Source organism: Erithacus rubecula (assembly GCF_903797595.1).
Source record: "Erithacus rubecula genome assembly, chromosome: 21".
NCBI classification, from domain to species: domain Eukaryota; kingdom Metazoa; phylum Chordata; class Aves; order Passeriformes; family Muscicapidae; genus Erithacus; species Erithacus rubecula.
The window spans coordinates 8,482,243-8,501,236 of NC_136673.1; the positions used below are offsets into that span (position 1 = coordinate 8,482,243).

Below are 18,994 nucleotides of genomic sequence, written 5' to 3' on the forward strand. Positions count from 1 at the left end.
GTGGGTGCGATCCATGCCGGGAGGGCTGAGGAGGGTACCGGCACTCCGCATGCCGCGCGGAGCCGCGGGCAGGGCAGTGCGCGCCGCCGAGCGCTGACGGGCGGGCGCTAATTGCGGGTCCCGCGGGGGCGGGCGCTGGGGCGGGGCGGGGGGGTCCGGTCCCGCCGCCGGGGCCGCTCTGTATAACCGGTCTCCCGGCAACAGCGGCCGCGTCACTTCCTGGGGAGCCGCGGGCGAGCGCGCGGACAGGTGGAGCGGCGGGGCGGCCGGCGCCGGTGCTGCCCGGGGGCTCCGCTGCGGCCCCGCTCCTGCCCCGCCGGGCTCCGCTGCTGCCCGGCTCCGGCCGCTCCGTCCCCCGGTGCGCTGGTGCAGCCGCGGCGATGAGCGCGGAGCTGGACGGCGTGTCCGTGCACTCCTCCTCCTCCTCGTCGGGCTCGCTGGGTTCGGCGGCGGGCCCGGCTCCGCGGCCGCTCTCGGCGAACGTGCGGCGGCTGCACCAGGCGCTCACGGCGCTGCTGAGCGAGGCGGAGCGGGAGCGCTTCATCCTCTGCCTCAACGCCTACCACGGCCGCCGCAACGTCTGCGACCTGGTGCGCTCCCTGCGCGCCCTCCTCGACGGGCCCCGCCGCCGGCAGCTGCTGCCGCTGCTGCGCCTGGTCCTGCCGCGCTCCGACCAGCTCCTCTTCGACCAGTACACGGCCGAGGGGCCCTACCTGCCGCCGCCCGGCCGCCCCCCGCCGCCCCCCGCCCCGCCGCCGGTGCTCCCGGGCGAGCTGCGCCAGGTGACGCTGCGCCGGAGCAAAGCCCACGAGGGTCTGGGCTTCAGCATCCGCGGCGGTGCCGAGCACGGCGTGGGCATCTACGTGTCGCTGGTGGAGCCGGGCTCCCTGGCCGAGCGGGAGGGGCTGCGCGTCGGCGATCAGATCCTGGGGGTCAACGGCAAGTCCCTGGACAGGGTGACCCACGCCGAGGCGGTCAAGGTAAGGCTGCTCCGCACCGGGATCCGCTGGGTGTTTCCTCCATCCCGCCCCGTCCCGCTCTGCCTGTCCGCTGTCTGTCCGTGTGTCCCCGCTCCTCGCTGGGTCTTGTCCCCGCTCCTCGCTGTGTCTTGTCCCCGTGCGCCCCGTCCAGCAGCATCCCTCCCCGGCTCCATCCCCGCCAGCGGTGGGACCGGAGCCCCCGGTGCCGCTCTCCGGGACGCGGCGCTGGGATCGCGCATCCCTCAAGGAGCGCAGCGGAGCCGCTCCGGACTCGCAGCCGCCGCTCCGGGCTCGCATCGCGCCGGCGACATCGTGCGGGGCCATCCGTGCGCGGAGCCGGCTGAAAGTTTGCGGAGGCAATAGCGGTGCCACGCACGGCAGGGACCGAGTGCCGGGCTGGCTGCGGGCGCGGCGGGCTCGCCCTGCGCTTCTGTCGCGCCTCTGAACCGCAGCGGTGCTGCTCGCGGCTCGCCTGCAGCCTGGCGAGCTCGGGGAAGCTGGAAATCTGCCTGAGCCGGGTGTTTCTTCGAGCCGCTTTAGTGGGTTTCTCCTCGCAAAGATGGGGAAACTGAGGCACGGAGAAGCAGAATAGACCCCCCCACCAGCACCTCCCCGGGGCTGCATCGTGCCCGAGGCAGGAGCAGGTCCCCGATTCCTTTGAATGTTCCAGCGGGAGAAGGAGAATAGTTACACAACGGGAGAGCTCCCGCTCTCCCAGCACGGCTCCACATGCCCCGGAGACCTGTTGTAGCCATAACAGCTTGGGGGCTATCGATAAAAGCTTTAATGTGGGGGGAGAACTCCATGGACTGTGGGATTTTCATCTGAAATGCGGGGTTCTGAGGCGAATCCAGGTCTGAATGTCCCAACCCGTTCCCAGAGCTGATCCTGTGGCTGGTGGGCTCCGCTCGGAGCGTTCCCGAGGCACGAACCTATCGAGCTGGAGAATCGACTTTTAGAGCAGCAATTTGCAGGCAGCGTGTGGAGAGCTGGGATCTGGCGTGACAAGGCTGTTTTCCAGCTGTTTGTGCTTTAATTTATCCGTAATAAGCTAAAGTGGTTCTGTTGGGAGCCTGTTCCATGCGGAGCATTCCTCTGGCAGCGCATTAATCTTGCACAGCTTTGAACACTTCTTCCCTGCCGACCTGTGCATTCCCTGCCCCGGCTTTAAATCAGTGCCCTGGGCAAGAGCACTTGCAGGCTAGAAATGAGTCCCTGGTAATCCTGAGAGCAGAGGAAAGGTTTGTAGGAACTGTTTTTCTCTTGTTCCTAATGATAGGAAAGCAGCAGTTCAGCTTTCAGTTGTTAGTCTGCAATTTCATTCCTTGGAGATTGCAGCCCCCACATATTTTGGTTATGGCATTGGGATGGAGAGGAACCAGGTGTCAGGAATGCTCTGCTCCATGACTTCATCTCCAATTCATCCCACTCTGCTGGGTAATTCACTTCACTTTCTGTTTGTTCTCTAATATAATGTAATTGATGCCTTTTAGACATTATTTATTTTGAGTGAAACTAAGTGCTTCCTGCACAGAAATAATTCCTGGAGGACGTGGCTTGCCAAGAGCTATATTTTGTTAATATGATCCTGATAGGAAAAAGCAGCTTAGAAATTGTCTCCTTGTGAGCTGAACGTCTTTCAACAACAAATTCATCACTTGCCCTGTGCTGGCACCTTCTTGAGCTCCTGGGTTCTTTTCCCATCTGGGAAGGGTTTTTATCACCCATGTTGTGGTGGTGGAAACCATTTGCATGGGAAGAGTGGCAGAGTGATTTACAGTACGGCTCTAATAAATCCTTGGGAGATTCTGAAACAACCAAGTGTTAATTTGCCCTCATATGCTGCATTTGGGAGAGGGGAAATGAGGAGATCATGCTCAGTGATGCTCAAGGGAAGCATTTGAAGGTTTTAAGGTACAAATACCCCAGCACAGTGTTTTGGGTGCTCAGTGTCAGAGCTGCAGGGACAAGAGGTGGTGAGGGGTGGCTTTGTTTTGTGCTCTCTGCTTCCCCTTGATACCTGGGGTCTGGGGTTGGGCTGGGTGCACTGGCAGCTCTGCAGAGGCTGTGCTCTGGTGTCCTGAGGCACAGCAAACCCCCCTGTGCACTGCCCTCCTCGCTGTGCCTCTTGCTCTGCCCTGCAGTGGGTCAGTGGAGAACAAAACATCAGCTCAGTTGGTCAGAGCTTGGTGCTCATAACCCCAGGACTGGGGATTTGATCCCTTCATTGGCTGCTCACTTAGGAGCTGGCCTCGATGATGCTTTGATGCCTTCCAACTCTGAATATTCTGTGATAAACCAGAGCTGGAATTGGTGCACACACCACATCTCTCAAATAGAAAGAGAGAAAGCTGAGGAAAAAGACTTTGCTAACACAAGCCCCTGGCAGTGTAGCTGATCTCAGACACTGTTTGCTGCTTCAGAGAGGGGCTGTGTGTGTGTGATCAGAGCTCTGTGTGTGTGTGTGATCAGAGCTGTGTGTGTGTGTGTGTGATCAGAGCTGTGTGTGTGTGTGTGTGATCAGAGCTGTGTGTGTGTGTGTGTGTGATCAGAGCTCTGTGTGTGTGTGTGATCAGAGCTCTGTGTGTGTGTGTGATCAGAGCTGTGTGTGTGTGTGTGTGATCAGAGCTGTGTGTGTGTGTGTGATCAGAGCTCTGTGTGTGTGTGTGATCAGAGCTCTGTGTGTGTGTGTGATCAGAGCTGTGTGTGTGTGTGTGTGTGTGTGTGATCAGAGCTGTGTGTGTGTGTGATCAGAGCTGTGTGTGTGTGATCAGAGCTGTGTGTGTGTGTGTGTGTGATCAGAGCTGTGTGTGTGTGTGTGTGATCAGAGCTGTGTGTGTGTGTGTGTGTGCTCAGAGCTGTGTGTGTGTGTGTGTGTGATCAGAGCTGTGTGTGTGTGTGTGTGTGCTCAGAGCTGTGTGTGTGTGTGATCAGAGCTGTGTGTGATCAGAGTTGTGTGTGTGTGTGTGTGTGCTCAGAGCTGTGTGTGTGTGTGCTCAGAGCTGTGTGTGTGTGTGATCAGAGCTGTGTGTGATCAGAGCTGTGTGTGTGTGTGTGTGTGCTCAGAGCTGTGTGTGTGTGTGATCAGAGCTGTGTGTGTGTGTGCTCAGAGCTGTGTGTGTGTGATCAGAGCTGTGTGTGTGTGTGTGTGATCAGAGCTGTGTGTGTGTGTGTGTGATCAGAGCTGTGTGTGTGTGTGTGTGATCAGAGCTGTGTGTGTGTGTGTGATCAGAGCTGTGTGTGTGTGCTCAGAGCTGTGTGTGTGTGTGATCAGAGCTGTGTGTGTGTGTGTGTGTGTGTGATCAGAGCTGTGTGTGTGTGTGCTCAGAGCTGTGTGTGTGTGTGCTCAGAGCTGTGTGTGTGTGCTCAGAGCTGTGTGTGTGTGTGATCAGAGCTGTGTGTGTGTGTACTCAGAGCTGTGTGTGTGTGTGCTCAGAGCTGTGTGTGTGTGTGATCAGAGCTGTGTGTGTGTGCTCAGAGCTGTGTGTGTGTGTGCTCAGAGCTGTGTGTGTGTGTGATCAGAGCTGTGTGTGATCAGAGCTGTGTGTGTGTGTGCTCAGAGCTGTGTGTGTGTGCTCAGAGCTCTGTGTGTGTGTGTGATCAGAGCTGTGTGTGTGTGTGTGTGATCAGAGCTGTGTGTGTGTGTGCTCAGAGCTCTGTGTGTGTGTGTGATCAGAGCTGTGTGTGTGTGATCAGAGCTGTGTGTGTGTGCTCAGAGCTGTGTTTGTGTGCTCAGAGCTGTGTGTGTGTGTGATCAGAGCTCTGTGTGTGTGTGTGATCAGAGCTGTGTGTGTGTGTGTGATCAGAGCTCTGTGTGTGTGTGTGATCAGAGCTGTGTGTGTGTGTGTGATCAGAGCTCTGTGTGTGTGTGTGTGTGTATGTGTGTGATCAAAGCTCTGTGTGTGTGATCAGAGCTCAGTTCCAGCTCCTGTCCTGCAGCACGGAGCTGTCTGGCCAGGGCAGCCCCAAGTGACACGAGCTGTCAGAGCTCATTCTTGGGGTTCATGAAGGCTCCCAGGGCTGAGCATGACAACCTTCCCGAGCCACAGCTGCACTGTGTGGCCCTGGGCTGCTGGAGGTGTGGCTGTGGCAGCTGCCCAGGCAGAGCAGGGCTAAGTGCAGTGTCTGGGTTTGTTTGTGCAGCTGTGTGTGAGCATTCCTGCGTTCTCTTCACGAGTTGTGGCAGCTCTGCTGCCTTTCCTTGCAGGAGCAGCCCAGCTGCTCTTACCCCTCCTCTGCAGGAGGAGAGGGGTGCTGTGCTGCCTTTGGGGTAGCAGCAATTTCTGTTTGCTCCTGGGATTTTTCAGGCATCACTCAGTGATGCACCCAAAGTGGGAATTGCCACAATGTTGGTCTGATGTCCCAGCTCAGAGCTCCCTGCTGGCCTGGGACCAGTGCACTGCTGTTTGCAGATGTTTTCTCTGTAAATGAGATAAAAAGTGGCATTCTGACTTCAACCACAAGATTACCTCAACACTCCAAATCAATTCCCTTAATGACCAGCTCCTTAACCTTTATGTGAGCACGGGAGTTTTATGCCTTGTCTGCTCTGTGCTCGCCTGTTTCATCCAAATCCAAATTAAATGACTCCATTACAATTACAGCTCCATCATTGCAGCATTCAAGAGTGCACTTTAGCAAAAGATCACCAGCATTTGAATTATGGGCTGAGTGGAGAAGTTTGTGTTGTCTGCCATATTTTTAGAACTCTCTTGGCTTTTATCAGCCTTGCTATTTAGACATTATATTATGTCTATACACTATATATATGTCTTTTTCTATTTATGGTGTATGTGCTGCTGTATTTTAGCATATACTGCTATATTTTAGCAGTTGTGCTGAAAGTTTGTATTGATAAGCTGTCATATTTTATCCAGAGAACTTAAAATCAAGGTGTTTATAACTTTAGACCATCAAAATGTTACCCAGGGAGGTGTTTCCCCAGTGCTCTGGGGTTGGCATTAAATTCACACTCCTTTCTCCCCCACCTTTTATGTTTCTTGCTTTGCTAAAGGTTTTTACGTCCTTTGAATAAAGGGACATTTAGGGAGGGAGGGGATGAGAGAAAGTGAAAAGTGGAAGAATTCCTGATTTAGCATTTTGTTTAATGAGCTACACCAGCCTCAAAAAGCTGCACTGGTCCCACCATTGGCCCTGCTGTTCCTGCTGGCAGCTGGGCACATCTGGATCAGCTTGACCAGAATCACCCAAACTCCACTGATTTGGATGTGCTGGGCTTGGGGAGTTTGATCCTTTGGTATTGGTGAAAATATGTGATGGACTGGGCAGGAGTTGAGTTTTTTCTGGAGGAACTGGAGGAGTTTAAGTGCCCTGTCTTGGGTTTTCCAGCTGTGGAGAGAGGCTGAGGGGGTTGGGGGAAGCTTGGGGTGAAGCAGAGGGGGCAGGATGTGGCACTGCCAGCCTGTCCTGTGTGTCCCTGTGCCACCCTGCCTGGGAGGATATTCCATCAGGGGGTGTCACATCACACCCCAGCCTGGGATAAAGGGGGATCTCATCCCCAGCCACCATCTCTGTTCCAGCAGAGCTTTTCACTCCCTCCAGCCCTTCCATCTCCTCCTCTGGTGGAAGTGTCAGGTGGGCATTTAAAAATAATTAAAAGGAGATTAAAATTCCTTTTATGTCCTTTTACTGCAGGTGTTCATGCTGGCAAACAAGGTGATCTCTTCAGAGATTATAATATTTCACACCAAAGGACCCCAGGTGTGGGATTGCTAAAAGACCTCTGAGAAATGACAGCAGAGATGTGCAGCCCTCAGAAACATATTTTGAGCCATTTTCCTTTCCATCTAGTTTACAATAAAGCAAATTTCATGTCATTGTTTCTTGTGATGCCAATTAATTGATTACCATGACCTGACACTGCTTGTTTAATCACCATGGCACTGTGGGCATGGCTCAGAGGAGTGACTGCAGCTTGGTTTGGTTGGGTTTTGACCCTTCATGATCAGCCAGACCAGGCTGGGATGGCTGGGGGGGAAGGAAATCCATTGATCCCTGACTCTGTGAAGATATCCTGTGTTCCTTTAGCTGCTGCTTGCTTGTCACCAGCTCTGTTTTTAGAAGGCACTAAAGAAGGAGGCTTGGAAATTCTCCCCTCCCAAGGGAGCTCGGGGAGCTGGAGCATGGAAAAGGAGGATGTGACTTGCATCCACCCCAACACTTAGAGTGGTAATTGCTTCCTTCATCTCTGGATCTGCTCAGAACCAAAAACCCCAAAACTGCACTCAAAAAAAAGCACTCACAGCTTAAAGGCAGGTGCTGTGTGCTGCAGGGCTCCTGCTGTGCCTTCTGTCCTGCAAACAGTTTCCATTTCAGCTCCTGTAGTCAGCTGGACTCAGAGGGAGAGGGTGGAAAGTGTAAAGGAACCAGGATCTCCCTCTGGGGAAAAGGAGGGGGGAAATGGTCACTCTTGAGCTTAGAGGTGTCTGCATCTAAAATGACTTTTAAAGCTGCTTAATGGGGAGGGCTGATGGCAGTGGCAGGGCTGCAGATTTGGAGTCCTTGGAGCAGGTTTGAGCACTGGAGCTGCTCCCCTGTCACTGTGATCTCCAGATGAATTCCTGCTGCCACCTGGGCTGGGGTGAAGCTGCACACCCAGCCAGGGGCTGTGGGAGCCTGGGCTTGCCTGCTCCACCTGGGTTAGGAGCTGTTGTATTTGCTGCTCTGCCACTGATCTCCCTCAGTGGGCAAGTTCCTTAGTCATCTGCTTCCCTTCATTTCACCAGCAAATCACAATCAGCCCTAATGAAATCAAATGACTTTATACTGATGCAAAAGATTGGAATGAGGGCCTTAATCTCTCCTCTCCTCATAATGCAGGGATGATAGGACTTGGCACCAGGACTGGCTTGTTCATCAGGGTTAGCATTGTCAGGGCATCCCGGAGTTCTTGCAGCATCAATGTTATTTAGTGGGCTCCTTGTAAATAAACACTTTTGCCTCAGCAAAGGAATTGATAAGATAACCTGGAGGATAAAAGCTTATTTCCTTCTAGTGGCCATTGGAAGAAAACAAAAGCGTCAGAACTGGGGAATTAAAATATCCTTTACGCAGTTCCCCTGTCCTCAGGGAAGAGGATGGATTTTCTTGACACTTCCCTCAATGCCACAGAGAATTCTTCAGCTCTACATGCCCTCAGTTAAAGGGACAGAGCATCTGCTGGTGTGATTTATCCTTGGGATGCTGTGTGATTCTCCCTGTCACCAAGGGAGTAGAGGGGCTCTGCTGCTGCCCTGTGCCCCTTGCTGGGCTCAGGGATCACCTCGGGGCAGGGGAGGCTGGAGGGGCTCTGCCTCCATGTCCTTGTGCTTCATCCAGCATCTTCCTCACATTGATTCTTCCAAAGTTTTTCCACCAGAGAATTAACCCTGTTTAGACATGTCCTTGGTGGTGCTTCACCTCCCTCCTTTCAGCATTGCTTGGTGTGGGGCAGAAAGGGGAGACCCCGGGAAGGAGGAGGCAGTGCTTTAATCTGCATATCCCTTATGCTTCCCCCTGCCCTGAAAGCACCCAGACAGCTTTGGTTTTGCTTTGTTTCCACAATTATGGAGTTTTCTGCTCTTTTTAGAATTATCCCAGGCTTGCCTGAGGGCTGCACTGGGCAGGGACCAGCTTGGAGGTTGCAGAGTGAGGATGGGGAGGTGTCAGCCCTTGGAGGGCTTGGGGAGAAGGTGCTGGAGCCAGGATTTCACTTGACCTTTCCTGGTGCAAGGGACATGGGCTGCCTGATGCCTTGGGGCTAAATGTGTGCAATCACCATCATTATACATCGATTTGCATTGATTTGCATAAGTGCCACTACTTGAAAGCCCAACTGTTGTCCTTTGGCTTGGGAGAGGTTGGGCTGTGCCTCCTGCATCTCCCTCTGTCCTCTTGCAGGGAGCCTGTGTCACCCCTGTGTCACCCCCACATTGCCACTGTCACCCCTGTGTCCCCCCTGTGCCGTGGTACTGCTGCTGTCCCTCCCTCTGTGCTTCCCTCAGCCCCCTCCTGTGTCCTGCTGTCCCCTCCTGTGTCCTGCTGTCCCCTCTGTGTCACCTTTTCCTCGTTCCAGCCCCTCTGTTCCCACTCAGGGATGAGCTCTTTGCCCCCCTCAGACCATTCCATTCCCAGTTCCTCTGCTCACATCCAGCTCCCTGTGCTTTCTCAGGCAACATGGGGGTGGGATAGACTCAAAATCATGGAATCCCAGACTGGTTTCGGTTGGAGGGGACCTTAAAGCTCATCCATTTCCATGGGCAGGGGCATTTTCACTATCCCAGTCTGCTCCAAACCCCATCCATCCTGGCCTTGGACACTGCCAGGGATGCAGGGGCAGCCACAGCTGCTCTGGGCAACATTTGTTCCAAAATAATCTTTTTTTCAACTGCACTCTGGGGCAGGGGACAGTCTCTCCATCCCAGGAACAGCCTGGGATAGAGCAGGAAGCAGTGGTGGGATAAACTTGTGCCAATCCCTCCCTGCACTGATCGTGCTGTAAAAGCTCCCTCTGCCTCCCTCCTGTGGTATCTCAGCATTCCCTTCCCTCTGCAGCTTGATTTCTAAGCCTTTGCCTTCCTTTTGGGGACATGCTGCCAAATTCCCAGTGCTTTGCTGATTGATAACCTCTGCACTGACCCATGCCCATTATTCCATGCCCATTATCCCAGAGCCAACAGAAAGCAGCTGGGGGCTGTGGGCAGGAGGAGGCTGGCTCGTGGTTAAAGGTGAAGTGAGGGGGCTGTGTCCCTGTGAGAGCATCCTGATGGTTAATTGCCATTGATTTCTGGCACCTCTGCTCCTTCTGGGGCATTTCTGGAGGTGTTTTACACAGCCTGTCAGGGCTGTTGGGATGGGGAATGAGAGTGGAGGGAGGATGGGAGGGGAAAGGCCTCAGGGATGTGGGAGCTGCAGGGTTTCAGAAGGGTGGCAGCTGCCACTCTGGATCCTAGGGAAGAACGTGATGTGCTGGGAGCTGTTTGGGTTTTATGGGAGTTTTTTTGAAGGTAATTGTGGCACATGAGAGGTGTGTTTCCTTTCTTGATCAGTTTACACGATGTCCTTCCCTCTCAGAGGGCTTGACAGATAATTAAATGGAGTGTTGTTAGGGGATCAGTGGCCTCATGGAATCAATCTGCCTCTCTCTCTGCCACTTGCTGCTTCTGATCACATTTCTGGGCAGTTGGTGGCTGTTCCTCTGCTGAAGGTTTTGGCACTAATTCCCAGATTCACATAAATGATTTCTTCAAGCTGGCTGGGCTGCTGGCAGGTGAGCTTGCACACTGTGGTGCCAGCCCTAAACCTGCACCCCATGGTCCTCAAACACATCAGAGATGGGGCAAAGCCAAATCTTATCTGAGGCTGGAACAAAACCCAGCTGCACTGAACAAACAGGCAGCAAATCCCTGGAATGGCTTGAGAAGGGAGATGGAGATGCAGCCTGCACTGTCTGATTCTGCACAGGGCATTAAGGAGGTTTGTTTTTTATTGTTATTTAGGGGTGGCTGGGTGAGGTTCAGTGTGCCCATCAGTTAACCTGATTTCCCAAAAACTCACAGCATGAGTTCTGCTGTGGCTTTGGGGGGTATCTCTGCAGTCAGGGCACACAGGACAATTTGTGTGTCTGGCAGTAAAATGTTTTTCTCTGTAGAATTCCCAGCCAGAGCCTGTCCTTTGTGATGTCCCCCTTGTGCATCTCAAATCCTGAGTCCAGTTCTGGGCCCATCAATTTGGGAAGGACCTGGAGGGGCTGGAATGTGTCCAGGGCAGGGAACAGAGCTGGGGAAGGGGCTGGAGCTCCAGGAGAGGCTGAGGGAGCTGGGAAGGGGCTCAGCTGGAGAAAAGAAGGCTCAGGGGGAATTTCTGGCTCTGCACAACTCCCTGACAGGAGGGGACAGCTCCAGGTCAGGCTCTGGGATCAGGGACAGGAGAGGGAATGGCTAGGGGAGGTTCAGGGTGGACAGCAGCAGGAATTTCTGCATGGAAAAGGTGGTCAGGGCTTGGAACTGCCCAGGGAGGTTTGCAGTGCCCATCCTTGGAGGTGTCCAGGGTGGCACTGAGAGCTCTGGGCTGGGGACAAGGTGGAGATCAGGCACAGCTTGGACTCAGTGGTCTGGGAGGTCTTTTCCTACCTCAGTGATTCTGGAATTCTGAGATTAGAACTCTGCTGAAAAGATTTTGCTTTTGTCCCAGGGAGCTGGGATGATGTTGTCTGTGTGGGCAGGTTCTGGCCCTCCTTGCTGTGCTGGCTCTATAAACAGGGCTGGCAGCAGAATTGACATTGCAGGGCTGGTGCCAGCCTGGTGACACTGTGGCACCTGGCTGGGAATGGGGACAGGGGAGTGCTCAGAGCCTGAGCAGCAGGATGAAGGACAGTGGTGAAACCTTTGGGCTCCTGGTCCAGGGCTCAGTCACTGCACAGGGAAGAAGAACTCCTGAGCATCAGTTCCTTCCCTTTCCTTTTGTGGGCCCCAGGGAACAGAATTGGGCCCTGCTCTGAGCCCTCCTTGCACACAGGGCTGAGTTTAAAGAGCCTGATGGACACCAAGCTTCCTGGAAGCTCAGACTTTTCAGCAGAACTGACTTTAGTGCTCACTAGCTTTGGAAGGGGTTTGCACCCTAACAGGGAAGAGTTTCTTCTCAATATCCAAACTAATTCTGCCATCCTTCAGCATGAACCCGTCCCCCCTTGTTCTGTTACTACATAGTCCCTCTAAAAGTCCCTTACAAATCTTTTGTGGGTGTCACTGTCCTCCCCACCTGTGATTAACCAGAGGGTCTCCAGAAGGTGCAGGTCAGCAGGTGAGCAGGTCCTAAAGGTGTGTCCTGAAGGGTTCTGAGTGAGGGAGGGTCTCTGGTGGGCTCCTCTTCCAGCCCTGCCCTGGGCATGAGCAGGGAGGGATTTTTGGGAAGGGAACTCTGTGCTGGACAGGAAACTGCTTCTCACTGAGTACAGGACAGACTTCAGTGACTGTGTAAAGGATCCCCAGAGTGTCACCAGCCTGTTGCAGCACTGCCTCTCTGGGTGACTCTGTCACCAGCCATGTCCTGCTGGGTTCTCCCAGCTCCTGTCACTCCTGTGTCCCCTCTTGGATGGAGCCCTGGCCCTGCTGCTTCCTCCAGCTGTGCAGCTGCTGCCCTCCCTCATCTCTCTGCTGTCACCTCCATGCATAAAACATCTCCCTGAGCCCCAGATCCCTGCTCCTGGTGGAGCTGCAGGGAGACAGAAAAATCCCCGTGTAAATCTCTGGCCTCTCATCCCGGCTGCCCTCCCTGTGCCTGCAGAGAGCAGCCCTGCTGCTGTGCCTGCCCTGCCAGGGGATGAGGTTAAATGGCTCTGCCAGGCTCCAGCAGCACCTGTGCCCTGTCCCCAGGCAGTGTGACACTTGACTGCCCAGCATGGAGCCCCTGCCTGTGCCTGCTCCTGCTCTGTGCCTCCAGTGTCTCCTCAGGGTTTCCTTTGCTCCTTCTCCTCCCTGCCAGGATGGATTCTCTGAGGAAGGGGGAAAGGGGGTCCCTGTGCCACATCAGTCTTTGCCTAAACACCTGAGGGATGGGGAATCTAAGCCTCCCTGGGCAGTCCCTTCCAATGTTTAATCACCTTTTCCATGCAGAAATTCCTGCTGCTGTCCACCCTGATCTCCCCTGCCCACCCTGAGCCATTCCCTCTCCTCCTGTCCCTGTCCCCTGATCCCAGAGCCTGACCTGGGGCTGTCCCCTCCTGTCAGGGAGTTGTGCAGAGCCAGAAATTCCCTCTGAGCCTCCTTTTCTCCAGCTGAGCCCCTTCCCAGCTCCCTCAGCCTCTCCTGGGGCTCCAGCCCCTTCCCCAGCTCCATTCCCTTCCCTGCTCATGCTCCAGTTCTTCCTCTGATGGGCCCAAAAGAATATACAGGTACAGGGTACAATGATGCTATGCAGTCTCAAAAGAGGTTTTATAGAGATGGCTCCATTTTGGATGAACAAAGAACATTTAGGGGGTCCTGTACCCCATCTGACAGGGATCCCTTGCCCTGGCAGCTCTGGGTCAGTGAGAAGGGTCCCTGCCACCCCCAGCTCACTGATTTCCATGGAGCTCAGCCCATCCTGAGCCTGGCTCTAAGGCAGCTTGGCTCAGGAAGTGCTCTGTGCCCTGGAGCCTGTTCCCCTGGACAATATTGTAGAATTTTTTGTTAAATAATAGTTAAAGGAAAATATGAAGTTCAATTATGTGTTATGCTTTTGCTTTGCTTGCTTTTAGTAGTACAAATTTGTCAAATAGCCAGTTTAAAGTGTTTAAGTAACTTTAGGTAATGTATTAAGTTTAAATACCATATGTCTGTTCAACATAACCTCAGAAAAACTCTTTTTTACTTATTCAGCTATCCTTATATTATATTGCTAATGTAACAATACAGATCCCAGTGGGATGTGTTTGGGGAGCTGCAGGAATGGGCTGGAGCTGGTGAGCAACCAGGGGCTGAAGAGCCCTGCAGGTGTCCCAGTGGGGCTGTTGGTTTTGTGTAAATGGGGTAACTGCATCACCTAATTAGTGGCTTGTATTAATTTTCTTCTGTCTTCACTCAGAGTCAGGATTAAAAATATGGAGACGAATTTCTCGTGTTCAGGCTTGGTTGTTTGTTGAATCTTATCTAAAGTACAAAGAGTTCTGTAACACTTCTAGCTGCCAGTTAAAAGTGAGCAAAATGGAGCTGAACCTAGCTAGGTACAAGGTCTTTTAAAGCTAAACACTTCAATAAAGAGCTAACACCTGTATTATTTATACTTTTGACACAATAACCAAACCCCTGTGACCCTCAGTGCAGCACTAACTGTTCAACTACTGCCTGAAACCATGAAGAAGAAGGAAAAAGTCAGAAAGAAACACCCAAAATCTTCTGTCTTTTCCCATACTTATTTCTATATTACAAAATTCCCAAAGATCAAATCTTTCACCATGTGAAATCACTTTCACCATGTGCAATCACACACTTCTATTCTGACTACACCCATGATTTAAACTCCATCACAAATTTGGAGCCTTCTCCAAGGTTTCAGGTCTAAAGCAGTGTTCTCCAGGGGGTCAGTGCCAGACAGCACAGAAAGCTGAGAGCTCCAGGGCTCTGGTTGCAGCAGTTTTTGCATCCCTGTGGCATCCCTCAGGCACTGGTGACCTTGGGAGCGTGTGGCAGGTCTGCAGCAGGCTGCTGTGTGTGATGGAGCTGCTGAGCTGGGCTTTGGGCTGGATTCTCTGTGCCTCTGGCAGGGAGAGCTGCCAGCTCAGGGCTGGGATCCAGCCAGCTCACTATTACTGACAGTTTTACCCTTTACTGCTGGTTTTAGTTCTTCCCAGCCACAAGCCTTGCTCAGCAGCTTCTCTGCTCAGTGGGGACAGGAGACCTTGCAGGAGCAGCTCATCAGAATGATGTATACATGTGAAAAAGCCCCAAACACCTCTCTTCTGAGAGCAGATCTGCAGTGCTGATGCTCCTCAGGCCTCTGGAGGGATCAGCACTTAGAGCTGTCCCCAGGGAGAACTCCTCTGTGTTCACTGAAGTTCTGTGTCAGCTCCTCACAGTGGAAGCTGGTGGGGCAGAGGAGAGATTGCAAATCACACCCAAGGTTATATCTGTGTGTGCTGCTTTAAGTGTGTGTATGCATTTAGCAATTATTCCACTCATTAATTGGCTGCTTGTGCTGGGGAAGGCAGCTGGTAACCCAGTGCCTGAATTTCTGGGAGTGCTGTCAATGTTCCCTGAAGCAGCAGGAGCTTTTCCAGTGGCAGAGGTTGGAGTTGGACACAGCTGGGGCTGAGAGGAGCTTTTCCAGTGGCAGAGGTTGGAGTTGTGGGACACAGCTGGGGCTGAGAGGAGCTTTTCCAGTGGCAGAGGTTGGAGTTGGACAGAGCTGGGGCTGAGAGGAGCTTTTCCAGGGCAGAGGTTGGAGTTGAGGGGACACAGCTGGGGCTGAGAGGAGCTTTTCCAGTGGCAGAGGTTGGAGTTGGACAGAGCTGGGGCTGAGAGGAGCTTTTCCAGTGGCAGAGGTTGGAGTTGAGGGGACAGAGTTGGGGCTGAGAGGAGCTTTTCCAGTGGCAGAGGTTGGAGTTGGACAGAGCTGGGGCTCAGAGGAGCTTTTCCAGGTTGGAGTTGGACAGAGCTGGGGCTGAGCTAAGGCTTTCCCCACCCTGCTTCTGTTGGCTGCCAGCACAGGCATTGAGAGGCTGACATCCCTGTCCAGCCTGGAGGGGAGAGGGCTGCAGGGACATCTTGGAGCACTTTCCAGGGGCTCTGTGAGGGCTGGAGAGGGCTTTGGACAGGGCTGAGTGCTGCTCACCCCCAGCACTGCTCCCTGTCCTGCTCTGGCTCCTCTCCAGCTGCAGAAGCTGCTCAGCCCATCCTGAGCATGGCTCTGCACCTCTTTGCCTCCCTCTCCCTTCCCCTGGCAGGTGGGAAAGGTTTTCTCTGTTTCCTCAGCAGCTTTGCCTTATCTCTGTTGCAGCCAGGAGAGAACAGAAAAATCCCAGCATTTCCCACCAGCTTTTTCTGCAGCTCCATCATTCATTGGTGGCTGCAGAGGAGCTGGAGATCTTTAAGCCTCCAGAAGTGTGTCTGCCTGAAGTGCAGGAGAAACAGGACTTTTGGACAGTAAATTAATGTGATTATGTAGAAGTTGATTAATTGTTTACTTTTTAGTTTTGATTATGCATTTTTTGATTGGTGCTTTTATGCTGTTTAAGTGCTTTGTATGGATTTTTTAGGTGCAATGATTGGTTGCTGTCTAGAACTTAGTTGCTTACTTTTATTTTGGGGTTTTTAATTTTGGTGTTTTGTTTTTTAGTTGTTTTTTTTTTCCTTGATTTAGCCCAATTTATGTTTTAGTGGCTTTGCAGGCTTTCAGCAAGTTTCAGAAAAAAAACTTTAAAATGGCTCATTCCATGCACCTGTTATAAACATTGGTCTAAACTAAGAAATATGGAGAAAAAAGGTTAAGCATGTGAATAAACAGCAAAATATGCAGAAAAACAACTAGGCAGCAAAATATGTGTTGGCAAAACCTTATAAATATGATTGCCTAGCAAAAGATTTTGAGAATATGGAAACCATAAGTGAGATTGAAATGAAAGCCATCTTTGAGATACCAAACCTTAGGTACTAAAGAACCAGAAGACAATAGGATGGCCAGGAAAGTAAAACCCTCTGGACAGAACAATGCCTTCTGCTGGAGAGCAGCTCCAAAGGTCAGAGAAGAGCCTGCCAGGCTCCAAAGAGTCGTTTTTGAGGTTTAAAGTACAACACATTGTGGTAATGTAATGATTCTTATAGGCTGTATGTAAATGCTATAGAATTTGTATCTTGTATTAGATTGGTTAGTGGAAATGAGAATATTTAATATTCAATATATTCAATATTATTATATGTAATATTATTTTTATATATTATATATTAATATCTATACTATTATGCTATTTTTATATAATATTTATATAAATATTTATTTTATATAATATATAGTTTTATATAGTTTTATATATTATATATAATGCATTATTTATTACATTATTATATATTATTATATTTATTATGTATATGATTATATATTATTCATATGTACAAATATAATAAATATTTTTTTAATTTTATATACTTTATTATATATATCTATATATTATATAAATAGAATAAATAGATATTGTATATTCATATAAGATAATATTTATATAATATTTATAATTTTTACTATATAAAATATTAAAAATATGTAATATTATATTACATGTTATATATTATGTATAATGTATATAATGGATAATATATATATAATATATAGTATTTATATTATATATAAATATAATAAATACTTTCATATTTTATTTTATTGTATATATATTATTATATATTTATATATTATAATATGTATTTTATATATTATATAAATATAATAAATTAATATTGTATATTCGTATAAGATAATATTTATATTATATTTATAATTTATGCTATATGAAATATTATTAATATATGACATTGTATTATATATTATATATAATGTATAATATATAATGCATAATATATATAATGTATAATATATATGATATATAGTATATATATATAATGTTGATATATAATACTATATTATATATTAATATTATTATTAATAATAATAATTATATATTCAATATTAGAATATTCATGAAGAAGATTTATTGTATTATAAATGGGAAAACCTCTCTCTTCCTTCCCTCTCTTCCCTCTCTCTTCCCTCTCACAACTCTCACTCCTCTCTCTCTCTGCCCTGCTCCAGCTGTTTGGCAGCTCCAGCAGGGCCCTTTTCACCCAGCCCTATGCAATAAACACCTATTCAACACCTGGTTTATCGATGTCCCCACGTGTCCCACCGTGCTGACCTGTCACCCCCTGCCATCCCCGCACACAGCAGCAGTGTGTCCCTGCCATCCCCGCACACAGCAGCAGTGTGTCCCTGCCCTGTCCCCGCACACAGCAGCAGTGTGTCCCTGCTGTCCCCGCACACAGCAGCAGTGTGTCCCTGCCCTGTCCCCGCTCACAGCAGCAGTGTGTCCCTGCCCTGATCCCGCACACAGCAGCAGTGTGTCCCTGCCCTGTCCCCGCACACAGCAGCAGTGTGTCCCTGCTGTCCCCGCACACAGCAGCAGTGTGTCCCTGCCCTGTCCCCGCTCACAGCAGCAGTGTGTCCCTGCCCTGATCCCGCACACAGCAGCAGTGTGTCCCTGCCCTGATCCCGCACACAGCAGCAGTGTGTCCCTGCCCTGTCCCCGCACACAGCAGCAGTGTGTCCCTGCCCTGTCCCCACACACAGCAGCAGTGTGTCCCTGCCATCCCCGCACACAGCAGCAGTGTGTCCCTGCCATCCCCACACACAGCAGCAGTGTGTCCCTGCTGTCCCCGCACACAGCAGCAGTGTGTCCCTGCTGTCCCCACACACAGCAGCAGTGTGTCCCTGCCCTGTCCCCACACACAGCAGCAGTGTGTCCCTGCCATCCCCGCACACAGCAGCAGTGTGTCCCTGCCATCCCCACACACAGCAGCAGTGTGTCCCTGCCGTCCCCGCACACAGCAGCAGTGTGTCCCTGCTGTCCCCGCACACAGCAGCAGTGTGTCCCTGCTGTCCCCGCACACAGCAGCAGTGTGTCCCTGCTGTCCCCGCTCACAGCAGCAGTGTGTCCCTGCCCTGTCCTCGCACACAGCAGCAGTGTGTCCCTGCCCTGTCCCCGCACACAGCAGCAGTGTGTCCCTGCTGTCCCCACACACAGCAGCAGTGTGTCCCTGCCCTGATCCCGCACACAGCAGCAGTGTGTCCCTGCTGTCCCCGCACACAGCAGCAGTGTGTCCCTGCCCTGACCCCACGCTCGCTGTGTTGCAGGTGCTGAAGGGCTGCAAGAAGCTGAGCCTGTCGGTGCACTCGGTGGGGCGCATCCCCGGGGGCTATGTCACCAACCACATCTACACCTGGGTGGACCCGCAGGGCCGCAGCGTGTCGCCGCCCTCGGGGCTGCCCCAGCACCAGAGCAGCTCCCTGCGCCGCCACGGCGACAAGAGGAGCCACCTGCAGCTGCTGCAGGAGGGCGACGAGAAGAAGGTGAGCACGGGCAGCACAGCCACTGCACACCGCGGGACTGTGTGCTAAAGGAGCCTGAGGAGCCCTTGTTGCTTTATTCCAATAAAGAGAGAGGCCACGGGGCATTGCCCTGGCATCTCTCAGATCTTTATACCAATTTCCCTCTCTCTTTGCCCATGGGCTGAGGTACTTGAGAGGCACAGACTGCCCAAACACCTGATACCTGAGATTCCCCTCTAATGTACAATCCTCCCTTTTCATTTTTAATTCTTATACAATTCATAGTTTTCCCCATTACTTCTTCCATCTTCCAATATCCACTTTCATTTACCAGCAAACCTACAGTTCGTTTGTAAAGGCAAATCTCTTTTCCCATTCATCAATCAGTGGAATCCCTCCCATTGTTTCTTTTATCTCCCAGTGCTAACCTTATCTCCCAGCAGACC

The 18,994-nt window shown here is 51.4% G+C and overlaps 1 protein-coding gene across 1 annotated transcript in view; it reads left to right on the top strand.

The window, feature by feature from the left end:
• Positions 1-216: 216 nt before the first annotated feature.
• Positions 217-18,994, top strand: part of WHRN (whirlin) — a 53,426-nt gene continuing 34,648 nt past the window's right edge. Inside the window, exons 1-2 of the mRNA XM_079324237.1 lie at positions 217-980; positions 18,354-18,569. Coding sequence (XP_079180363.1) covers positions 381-980; positions 18,354-18,569 — 816 coding nt within the window. The 5' untranslated portion in view covers positions 217-380. The remainder of the gene's footprint in view (positions 981-18,353; positions 18,570-18,994) is intronic.